This window comes from Sitophilus oryzae, unplaced genomic scaffold, assembly GCF_002938485.1.
Source record: "Sitophilus oryzae breed Bouriz unplaced genomic scaffold, Soryzae_2.0 scaffold_1947_pilon_pilon, whole genome shotgun sequence".
NCBI lineage: Eukaryota > Metazoa > Arthropoda > Insecta > Coleoptera > Curculionidae > Sitophilus > Sitophilus oryzae.
This window is the reverse complement of record NW_022146665.1, coordinates 177,611-190,386: the sequence shown is the minus strand read 5'-3', so window position 1 is coordinate 190,386 and position 12,776 is coordinate 177,611. Positions and strand designations below refer to the sequence as shown.

The following is a 12,776-nucleotide window of genomic DNA, read 5'->3' as shown; positions in this document are numbered from 1 at the left end:
TAAGAAAGGAGAAATATTTAAAAAGAAATCGGGCGATAACTCGTAAATGAGCTAATCAAAAACATCTAAAGCTATTCTTTTGAATGTGGGTTTTAGTGCTCTTCAATAAACCTAAATAGAATTATTCTCTAAAATAATTAGGGAAGCCAATAATTGATCCCATTAAAATTTACATGGGATTTCCTATGTCCCGTCCGACGATGCAACATCCGGTATATCAATCAATTATGTACACCCATTATACAATTTAGAAAAAAATGTTACTTATTAACATAACTTGTTTGGCTATGAATAACATTTTTTAAATAAATTATATTTTACATGTATTGTAAAATTGTTAATACACTTTAGCATTAGCTCCTTTATGTCTGCCTTAATGTTTGTCTTGAAGACCTACTGAATGTTCCCTGTAATTGGCTTTAAGCTTCAAGTCTTGGCTTTCATATGCTACATTGCCCCGTAGTTGTACAAAATATATTTGTCCCATAACAAAAATTTTCTGTAGCATCCCCATTCATGGCAAGTGTCGTCAGATGGAACGAGGATGATTGGCCACATGATATTGAGAAGAGGCAACTCAGATGGCACTGGTTCCAGTGCGGCCATTTTGGGACTGAAAGTAGTGGGAGGAAAGTTACTAGAAAATGGCAGTAAAGGTGCTGTTATAGAAAAAGTCAAGAGAGGCAGTATAGCTGATGTCGATGGACAGTTAAGACCAGGTTAATTGCACATTTTTTTAGTACAAGTTAAACCAATTTAACTCAAATAATTATATTCAAAAATATGGTATTTCATGATATTTATTATACTATTGCCAAAGTTTTAACTAAATTAGAATAGCAGAAATTATTTTTAAGGGGATTATAAAAGTAAATCTACCACTATTGTGTATTTTTATACCGACGAATATTATAGCTGGCTTTTGACAGTTCTCTTAAATCAATTATGGAGTTCACTGGATGATACTATTACTTATTTTTAGTGAAGATATTTTTAAGTGTACAGAGTGTCCCATTTTTATGTGTTTCATGGGGTTTCTTGTTTATGAGTAGAAATACAAAGATGCGGTTTTCAAATTAATACGCTACTTTTTTTATGAAACTAATGATGCTATACATACTCTTAGTTACTGAAACAGACGTTGTAAGACAACGCCCCCTAGCGTCTACGTTCAAAAGCTTATTATTGTTTATATGGTACAATATAGAGTAAGAAACGCTCTTTTAAACGAGCCTTCGCTTGTTGGATTCCGATCATCCAGTCCAGAGTTATTAATATTCAACTAAAACCAGATCTAACCTTCCTCCACCATTTTATTTTGGTAGATAGGGGAAAATGGCTCTAACAAAAAATATTCAAAATTTACTGAAGATTATGAAGCTGTTAATTATAGTACTCCTTATCTAGGCAAAATTGTGTAAAAACTCCATTTTATTATTTTTTGTTGTAGTTGCGCCCTCTAGCGGTTGTTCTACAAACTTGAAAATAATTTCCAGCAATTTTCCATAGCCTCTTTAGTTATAAATATTTTTTTCCGCAACCGCTACGGCTAATACTTTCCGAGATACAGCCGAGAGCTATTCTTAGTGGGACACCCTGTACAACTCGACGCGTTAGTGAACTGTTTAAACACAAACGTAGTTAGAGAACTTTTAAAGAATTGACTATGAATATTTTCCTATGTTAAAATAAAATAGGTAAATGTGATTTATAGTGTGAGTTATACTTTTATTCTCGTATAATAAAGCGGTTTCTTTCATAAAGCGTTGCGTGAATTGCTCGTAAAACGTACGTAATAGACTTTACGCCTTATTTCGCAACGACTTATGTGCATGCTAATCGGTGTTTATATTTCCATTAATGTATATGTAAATGAACAGCAAACACAAGGAACTATAAAGCAGTTTGTTCCAAACAAAGCTTATCTAAATAAACCTGAGATAATGTTTTCCGCTACAAATTGGATACTCGTGTTGTGTGACATTTCGGAAATTAAGATAATTACGCCGTTTTTGCTTTATAATCACCTGTAAGTAGTTTGTTGTCGATAAAATACTAAGTTTATTTATATTTTATTCGTTTTCTTAATAGAATTAAATTAAACTTTATTAATAAAACTTTATTAATAAATAATAGTAGTTTATGATGCAAATATACAGATCATACCAAATAAACTTTTAGTCACGTGATTAAGATTGACCGGCACAGCGTTGTTCACATTTACATATTTTCTTTTAATCAAAATATTTTAGAAAACAAAAGTAAATTATTTTATTTACATCAACAAAACTCACCTCCTTAACAGCATTTAAGAGTCATTACTACCGCTTTCCCGTTCAAAATATTCTAATAAGGTTGCGATGAGTTTTTTGCAACGGTTATTAAGCTATCTTGTACACTTCGTACTAAAAGAAGTTCTAAAAAGAACAATGTTCGACTGCAAGGTCTGCTAGTAAAAGTGTTTAAGCTTAAAGTATCACAACACTATTTATTTAAACCAAAAACTCGTAATACAAAACTACAATGTCAAAACCAGAGAGAACACTAATAACTAAAGTGAGAGAGACCGATCAATGTTAATTTTTGAAGACTGTGTCAGTGGCGCGGCCTTTGGCGTCTAACCCGAACTATGAGCGCATTATCGATATAGTAGGTTGCATTCATACCTATATACTGGCGCCAAAAATTTAAAATTTGTGTATTTGGAACCGAATCTTAATCCTTCAAGTTTATAATAAGAAATCTTCGTAGTTTTTTTAGATTATTTTGTGGACAACGAAAATTTATTATTGGACTTTAAAGCATTAAAACCTATAAACAAAATACTGTGTAGGAACATAATAATTTATTTAACTTAGTTTGGTTTTCAGTTTTTGCAGAATTCATTTACTAGGTCTTTGGTGGGTTGTGGATTGTCATGCCTTTTCTTGAACTAAAAATAAATAAGTTCAATTTTTCATTAAGGTTTAATTTTACTTGCTTACCTGTTTAGGTAATCCGTTTCTGTACATGTCGTAGTGGAGCCCATACTCCAACTCAAGGCTGCAATCTTCAATATCTTTTTTATCTAACCTGGTTGGGAGTAAACAGGGAAGCACGGTTGGGTGCTCGCACAGAGTATCAGTAGGTATCCCGTAGGTATTCAATGTTTTTGATAGTCTTTATTCTATACCAAGAACCTATCAGTTGAAAAAAAATAATTTGTATTACTGGTAATTGGTAATAATACCAGGTATAATACCTAGTCGTTCCAGAGGTATCAGAAAAGAATAAGAATGTGATGTTTTACTTTTACAATCGGATTTATCCCATAGGTTATGCTTACCTATGTAAATTAGCAATGTACGAGCTAGCAACGTCGGAAAAACAAGTATTTTAAGACGTCTTGGCTCTTTGATATATCTCTTACTATGCTCTCTAGAACAGCATGCGGCCCGTCTGGCTGCCGGTAAACGTTGCGTTCCCTACTGCGCATTGAAAGAAGATCCTATATTTTATTAGTCATTTAAATTCTAGTATTGAATATAAACCGACCGAGTCTCCATAACTCAATGCGTAGAGTTTCAGACCACGAGTCAGAGTTCGAATCCGGGTCAGGACAAAAACTTTTTTATTTTATTTTCGTTTATATTCTGACAGTAAAGTAGTAAATATTTGTTTTTTTTTAATCATCAAAATTATTTAATACTTTACTATCAGAATATATACGAAAATAAAATAAAAAAGTCTTTGCCCTGACCCAGATTCGAACTCTGAATCGTCGGTTCGTAGTCGGAAACTCTGCGCACTGCGCTATGGAGACATGTTCGATTTATATTCAATACTAGAATTTATAGGACTAAATTAAAAAAAAAATATAGGATCTTCTTCCGATGCGCAGTAGTGAACGCAACGGATATCGGCAGCCAGACGGGCCGCATACTGTTCCAGAGAGCAAAAAATATAAAAAGATATATCAAAGAGCCAGACGTCTTAAAATACTTTCTCGAAAACGTTGCTAGCTGTTAGACTATATTATGTGCACTCACTACTCACTATTAATATTAGGTATTTTAAAATAATTACCGAGATAAAACTTACCTTTAAAGGAAATGTTTTGTCTGGATCTCAACAACAAAACAAAAATTACAAAAATGCCGAATAATCGTGGAATCTCAAATATCAATAATGACAATCATACATGGTTAAACTTAAATGAAATGACAGTTCATTAAAAATAGTTTTTCCTCCAAGATGCAGAGGCGCAAATATTAAAACTGTCAATATTAACAATGCAAATGTCAATATCTGACAATAATAAAATTTGATTTTTAACTGTCACTCAGAGACGCTTTTGTTGTGATTTTACGGTTTGATTTGTCGAATTATTGTAAAATTAAATTCCTTCAGATTTTTTGCCAGTATTCTGTTTTAGACAATGTTTTTTAAAAATGGTGGGACAATTTGTGTTTTGTAATAACTCTTAATTATTTTTTATCATGGAGTTTAATTGTTGTACACCTGGTTTCCGAAGGATACAATGGTAAGTAAATTAAACATATCTACTTACAGTTATAGATTTTTTAAATTAGTACTGCTAATAAATGCTACTTGCAGAGCAGTTATTTAATTTTTTTACGGTGCATGTAAGGAATTAAGGACGCGCGTTTTTTTTTATGATCAGCAGATAATTACATCTGATTTAATTTGTTTTGATTATTTCAGGTCCCAAACGGAAACAAACTGGGAATCTTGCCTACACCAAAATTATATACCTAGCCGTTTCCAATTCACTTCAAAGGGAGGAAAATTATGTAAAACTGCCTGCTATTTGCTGAAAACCACCAAAGATTAAATTATAACTGTAACAACTTAATATATACTATTTCTAGTATTTTTAATATATTTTTTAATTAATATCCGACATATAAGAACACTTTGTATGCTTTTATTTCAGTTGATTTATCGTTTATAATATGTTCGACCTAATTAAAAGCACACAAAGTGTTCTTACATGTATGTCTAAATTTATTTTAAATTAACTAAAACAACCCCCCTTCCCCGCACCCTTCTTTTCCATAAGTATTTCTTCCTCCGTCTACCAGAGGCGCCCTTGTATAATAAAATTGAAATGTATTATAAGTTGCCTATCTATTTAATAGTATAAGTCTTTTATCTATGCAATCATATGACCATAATCTTCTCTTCCCACAAGCTAAAAGAACAGGTACATTTAGTCAAAAACCGACACCGAATAGTCATCCCGACACCGAATTAGTCAGCCCGACACCGAATATATCCATGCTTGGCAATAATAAATTTAATAATCGCACCCTCGATTACGTAACATAAAGTTTAATTGGTATCGCTTATAATTAAAATTTACATAAGATACGTAAAGTAAGAGTTAGCAAAGTACATGTCGTAAATTTGTCATTATTTCGTTTTTAGGTGATGAAGTTATTGAATGAATGAAGCTGCTACAAGGAAAATCCTATCAAGAAGGACATTATAGAGTAAACAAGAAGCGAATGTCGAATTAATCGTGAGCAGATTCATGAGTAGAAGAATGGCTCAAGCTAGTTGAGACAATCTGTTGCTCAGAGAGGTACGATTAGTTACCACAAGAAACGTCTCTATAGTAAAAATTATGAAAACAAATTGCATAAGTCGTCAGCAAATATTATTATGTTATAAGTGCAAATTTCTATTTCAGGTAAATAACTAATTATTAATAACAATTCTTGTTTATTTAACACTCACACACTTAAATATGAAACTATTCTGAATTTGGATTCAATAAAACCAGAATTACAAAAGGTTTCCAATTACAAGTTTAAGAATAGTTTTTATATACGAGCACAAAACACACCGCTGAGTTTTACCTTGGCCAAAGTACACCTTCTTTACACACTCTAGATGTTTGTGGTTGTCTATATGCCTGCTGTCCTCTCAATTTTTCGTTTTTGTGATTTTTTAGATAGATGTGTAGGTCTAGATCAATATGGGAGCAACAACTGTGTGTTTCGGACTCGTATTATCTTGTTTGGCCATAGATAACTAGTTTATGTTACAAAAATAGGGCGCAAACTCTTAAGTTAGATTGATATTTTAACTTGCATTACGACCACACTATAGGTTTCTTCACAGTTCTTTAAAATTTATGGATTTTGGTCAATTGAATCTATTTACCATACTTAAATTGTGTTTCTTGTCTACCAATGTACTATGTGCATGTAAAATGCACAATATAGTCATTACACTTATATTTTTAACTATACCTAAATTTATTTTGCTCATTCTTGACTGTAATTTTGCTCTAGGTCAAACAAATATTTCCTGGCCCGAATCAGAAATCTATGAACGTCCTCACGTTCTTGTTACGTCACCGGGTAGTCCAGATAGACAGGAAGCAGCGCCATCTTTGCAAGGTCCAACTAGCGTAGGAGGTCGCGTTCAAGTAAGGGTTAAATTCGTTGTTTGGTTGAAAAATAACTTGGATATAGAATAAAAGAAATATAAATTAAAAACATAAGCTACAATATAACAAAAATACCGAAATAATTGAAAAAATACGGCGTCATAGTCGGCTGGGGAGTGACGGTCGATGATAATTTTGGCGAAGTCAAGCCCTAGACGTCATTTACGTGACTCGAACTCTTCTTTATTTTATACTGGCTTTTACTACCAGTTGGTTATTAAAAAGTTGTAGATTAATTTTATATTGTGTAAAAATGATTTTTATGAAATAGATTTGTTTGTTCTATTCTTTTTTAATCTCTCTATAACTAGTGTTAAGTTTTATGTTAGTTTTCAATAAATGACGTCTAGAGATTGGCGTCGCCAAAACTATCATCCATTTTTCGGTTATACGGTATAAGTCTAGGATAAAATAACTGAAATTAAACTTGAAGGAAAAATACTAAAATTTATAAACTTGAATCTATCTAGAAAATATTGTAGGATTGATAAAACTAATAAATTTCTTGTTATTACTTGTAGGTGAGGCTTGGGTTCGATCCTACTACGTTACAACTTCTAGTAACAATTATGTGCGCCACTGGCTTGACACCCAGAGCCGGTCAGCATCCAAGAAATCCGTATTGCAAGCTTTTCCTTCTACCAGATCGATCCGAAAAAAGCAAACGACGTACCAGAACATTAGCAAGTAAGTCAATATTTATATAAATAAATGAATAACGTCTTTATTTTTTACTCGGCGAAATTCGGCAGAGCTCTTAACCGAGCATATATTGTGTGGAATCGAACCTTGGATTGTGTGGATTTGAAGTGACTGCTTGATGTGCTCTATGCTTTTTGTTCCAACAAGGTCTGTATATGAGGTTGATTTTCGTTCAACCAGTCTAGTTGTTTCTTTTTGTTGGACTCTCCCAGTACCGCTTCGCTAGTTTCATGAATCGCATCCTTTAATTGTGTCCAGCCTTGTTCAGCTTCCAAGGCTGAGATTGAAGTTATCGGTGGAAGTGATTCTTTGATTGAAGTGATTCTGAACCCCGTACGTTCAGTCTGGTCATGTTGTTTTGCTTTTTACAGTGTGGATGTTTGGGTTTTAACTGGATTCTCATTTTTGAAATTAAAAGTCGGTGGTCAGTGCCGCATTCGGCATCTATTCTGGCTTTTGTGAGTCTGACATCTTTTAGATGCATCCTTCGAACGATTACGTGGTCCAATTGATGCCAGTGACTTGATCTGGGATGTTTCCAGGTACCTTTAAACTTGTCTTTCAACATGAACCACATATTGGTGATGCATAGATTATACTCTGTGCATGTTGTTAATAAGCGTTCACCATTGCTATTTACGTTGCGCATTCCATGTTTTCCCAATACGTCAGGCCATATTTCCTGTTCTCTACCGACCGACACGAGCATTAAAGTCACCTAACAAAATGATTCGTTCGTGCTTTGGAATTCGTTGAAGAGCATTTTGTAGAGCTTGGTAAAATTTATTCTTATCCTCAATTTTTTAGCGTCTACGGTGGGAGCGTAGGCACTATAATGATGTTGACGTAAGATTTGTCTTATATGGGGTATCTTAGGGTCATAAGACGTTCGGAGACACCAATAGGTACTTCTGTTAATTTGGTGGCGATTTCGTTTTTGATTGCAATGCCTACGCCATGAATTCTCCTGTGTGTTGCAGGATGACCCTTCCAAAAGAAGGTGTAATGCTCCTCAGTGAGACTACCCTCATCCGGAAAGCGGGTTTCGCTAAGAGCGGCAACATCTATATTTAGCCGGTGGAGTTCCTGTGAGACCAGTGCTGTTCTTCTCTCTGGTCGATTTGAATTTATCTTGTCTAGTAGAGTGCGGACGTTCTAGTAGAGTGCGGATGTTTTTTGTTTCTCCGATGATACGCTCGAGTAGGCACCCCCTCCCGGAGATCCGATTGAGGGGGTATTTTATCTCCGGATGATGATTTTGTCCCACTCGAATGTTCCATCATTGATGTGTGTTAGCTGCGTGAAAAGGTTAAACTGTGACGGTTACGCTGCCGCGCAGTTTTGGCTGCAACTGCAGCACGGGATGACTATGGCATAGTGAGGACCGCGACGATAGTTCCCTTGTGCTACGTTCTCGGCCGGCTAGGAGTAATACTACTCCTCTTCTCAGAAAGATGGTAGGTCTGAGGATTGTATAAGGTTATACCGCCTATACTCGGACGTCAGAGCCTCGTTTGTGTAGACAGGGTGCACCGCGTGAAGGTGAGGTTGACTTCACTACCCCTTGCACCCCAACAGTTTCAATAACTGCATTAGCAAAAAACTAAAATAATTAAATTTTATGACAAAACCACGATTTCAAAATTATTTTAATGCAATCAACATGATGGCGGCGTCTAATACATACTGATGATTTCTGATTTCTACCGTTGAAGCTCTGCGGTCGGAATTTGTTGAAATCAACTGAAATGCACCAAGCTTATAGAGTTGATGGGGTATTTTAATTCGGTATTCAGTCTCAGCGCTTTGACTTCAAAATATTTCATTTTTTTCGATCGTAACTTCTAAGAAATTTCTTCGAATGGCTTAGACCTTTGGAGGATTCCTATTCAAGGTTACAGATGGAGTCTTCCAGGTTCTTGAGTTGCACTTTAAATTGGTTTCCACATGGACGCGAGTACTTACGTAGAAAAATGAAGCGTGTGTTAAGAAACTAAGTCGCATAAAAGTCAACCATAAAAAACGCGGTATTTCGCAAAAAGGTCTTTACGAAAAAACGGACGTGTGCGACGACCTTTAGGATACCGGCCTCATCGGCATAGATAAAACGTTCGGAAAATAAATCACACGCGCTACCACTGTCCGTCCCGTCCCATCGTCCTTTCGCTAGCCTCGCTTTTTTCGATCTTGGCCCGTGCGCCAAATTATGTTTTTGGTCCTGTCTCCTCTCGTCCGGTGCGCCTACATAAATTAGGGGAATAGGAAATGGAATAAGAGACGAACATCAAACGTATACCGAGCTAAAAAATGGATTTGAAAATGAAAACGTTTATAATCTGCAGAAGAAATTATTATGTTTTCATGGAGTCTTGTATGGTATTACTCAATTATCAATGATCTTCGGATTGTTACGGGTTTTCTAACACCACTTCTTCTTCTGCTGCTATCCATTAATGGATGTTTGCGATCAGTTCTGACCATCTTTCTCTCTCTCCGGTGGCGTGAATTAATTCTCCTGTAGTTCTTATTCCCGTCCAATGTTTAACATTTCGGAGCCACGACATCCTCTTCCTTCCCAATCCCCTTCTTCCTTCTCTATCTTTCCTTCTATATTATTAGTTGGAGTAAATGGTATCTCTCATTGCGCATAACATGTCCCAGGTACGCTGTTTTTCTGCGTTTTATTGTGCTTAGCAGTTCACGCTCTCTCCCCATCCTCCTCAGGATTTCCTCGTTGGTCTCTCTTGCTGTCCATGGGATTTTCAAGATTCTTCTGTAGACCTACATCTCGAACGCTTCCAGCCTGTTCATGTTTCTGACTTTCAATGTCCAGCCTTCCATACCATAGCAGTGGAACACGGACCATACAAAAATATTGTAAATCTTACTCTAAGGTCAAGGTCAAAGTCAGAGTTGGTTAAGACGTTTTTAAATTTCATAAATGCGCTCCTCGCTTTTTCTATACGGCACTTGATTTCCACTTCCGAAGACCAGTCTTCACATACCCAAGTTCCCAGATAGCTGAACTTTTTTACCTGTTCTATGTCTTCCCCATTGTGCGTTAGTCTTGCATTCTGGTAGTCATCTGGTTTGCGGGTAACTATTAGGAATTTTGTCTTTTTTGTGTTGATGTCAATTCCCATACGTCGGCTGTGTATTCCAATCATGTCCAAGAGTGTTTGGAGGTCATTCATGTTATCCGCTATCAGGACTGTGTCATCTGCGTACCGTATATTGTTGATCCGTATGCCATTTACTTTGATGCCTATTTCTTGTCCTTCGAGCGCTTCTAGGAAGATGTTTTCTGAGTATAGGTTAAACAGGAGTGGGGAGAGGACACATCCCTGTCTTACGCCTCTAAAAATTTGCTGTGCTCCTGTAATTTCATTGTCAACCCTAACTGCAGCTGATTGGTTCCAGTACAAGTTCTCAATACAGCGCACATCCTTCTGGTCTATGTCTAGCCGTCTCAGTATTTGAACGAGTTTCTGATGTCGTACTCTATCGAACGCTTTTTCGTAATCTATGAAGCACATTGCTACGTCCTTTCTCTGGTCGTAGCAGTTTTGGACCAACACCTGGGTTGCGACCAGTGCCTCTCTTGTACCTAGGCCCCTTCTAAATCCGAATTGAGAGGATCCAACAGCACTTTCGCATTTTTGGAAATTCTGTAATGAATGACCTTCAGAAATATTTTCAGAGTGTGGCTCATTAAACTGATTAATCTGTGGTCTTCACACCTTGTTGTATTGTTTTTCTTTGGAAGTGGTACGAAAAGAGATGTAAGCCATTTAGATGGGAAATTTCCTGTATTGTAAATTTGGTTGAAGAGCCTTTGCATTATTTTAATACCTTCGTTGTCCAGTAGTTTGAGCAGTTCAACAGGCACTTGATCTGGTCCCACCGCCTTCTTATCTTTGGAGCTATTTATTGCTCTAGTAATCTCTTCTATTGTGATTGACGGTCCAGTCAGATCATCTTCTAGGTTATCCTTCAGCTGAGGTCTTTCATCTGCAAAGAGGTTGCCAATATATTGTTCCTCCCAGATAGATTTTCTCTGTGCGTTATCTTGTGCCATTTGTCCTTTTTCATTTTGTATGTTGGAGAAAGTCTGCTTCCTATATACTCCAGCTGCTTCTATTATTTTCTTATGTAGGTTATAGTCATCGTTCTGCTTTTGTAAACGTTCCATTTTTTCGCACTGTTCTCTCAGCCATTTATTTTTTGCTGATCTTACTGCCCTTCTTATAGTATTTTGCAGCGTTCTATATTTATCTCGACTGCCTTGATTCTTGTACTTCCTTCTTTCTTCAAACATTTTTAGTATTTCATTTGTCATCCAATTTTTCCTTTTGATGTTTTGTCTATATCCTATTTCCGTTCTTGATAAACACACTTCTCTAACACCACACTGTTTCCATAATGGCCACTTCAGTAGATTGAAGCTAAGAGACAACGGCGAATGCAGATTCTGTGGAATAAATTTTGTTTTCAGTAAAACTTTGGATATATTTCTTTATTAAACACCATTATGTATAAACAACGCTGAAATTCTATCTTTTTCTATTCTAAAATTCGATTTAAATTTTTTTAATGTTATGTATTTTAATTCGATTTGAAGTTTTTAATGTTATGAGCTGCATTCAATAGAAATAATTTGTTTACATATTGAGATATAATAAAAGAGACTTGTTAAGACAAATATAAATATATACAAATATTTTTTATTAAAGAAAATTCTGGTGTAATTGGAATGAAAAGCGGAAAATTAATATATCTAAACTTTTAAGCTTCATTCAGAACCTCGCGATTATGAAATAAATTAGTGGTTTCACTACACTTTATAGTTTTTAGTTTACGATCATTCACCGTATAACACAAATGTATAAAACACAATTAAAATTATTAAATATCTTAGCAACAGCTTGCGGTTGTATCCATAGAGAAAGCATAATATTTAGCTACTACCCCTGTATATGAATTTTTAAAGTAGCTCAACCTAAGACGTTTATGGATGTAAAGCAACTTCAGACAGGCGTATTTTCACAGTCTTTACTAGAGAAAATATTTTGTTACTCTGAATTTTGGAGCCAAAGTAAAAACAGAGAAAATAAAACGATAATTTTCAGACTGTGCCAATTGGTTACTAATCGACCAGAGACTTTTTGTCTATTAGATATATAAAAGTTGGTAATTATACAATTCAACCATTGTAAATACCCGACAAATTCCGCAAGGTCGACGAGGTCGATGTTTTCCACTGATAAGAAACATTTGCTTGTATTTTCGAGATATTTTATCTTTCTGAATGCACATTTTAAAGTATTTATATCCTTTGTCCGCTTGATCTATTATACTGGCCGCACGTATCGAAGTTTTATTTCTTGTAGTTTTAAAATATTTTCTTGTTTCTTTGTAGTTGTAATGTAAAATTAGATTAATTTATTAAGTTTGATTATAATGTTTAGTGTAGACTACCAGAAGAATATTTTGAAGTTAATTAGTAGGTGAAGTGTACTGGCTTGATTTTTCTTTATGTTTGATTAACTAATAAGTTTCAATTTGTTTAGTGTAGAATACAAGAAGTGCTACGTAACTGAACGAAGTACAACAG

At 35.2% G+C, this 12,776-nt stretch overlaps 1 protein-coding gene across 1 annotated transcript in view; it reads left to right on the top strand.

Annotated features, from left to right (window-relative positions):
- LOC115883563 (regulating synaptic membrane exocytosis protein 2-like) overlaps positions 1-12,776 on the top strand; it is a 112,998-nt gene that overhangs the window by 58,865 nt on the left and 41,357 nt on the right. Inside the window, exons 6-7 of the mRNA XM_030901925.1 lie at positions 6,303-6,439; positions 6,982-7,147. Of these exons, the coding sequence (XP_030757785.1) occupies positions 6,303-6,439; positions 6,982-7,147 (303 nt within the window). The remainder of the gene's footprint in view (positions 1-6,302; positions 6,440-6,981; positions 7,148-12,776) is intronic.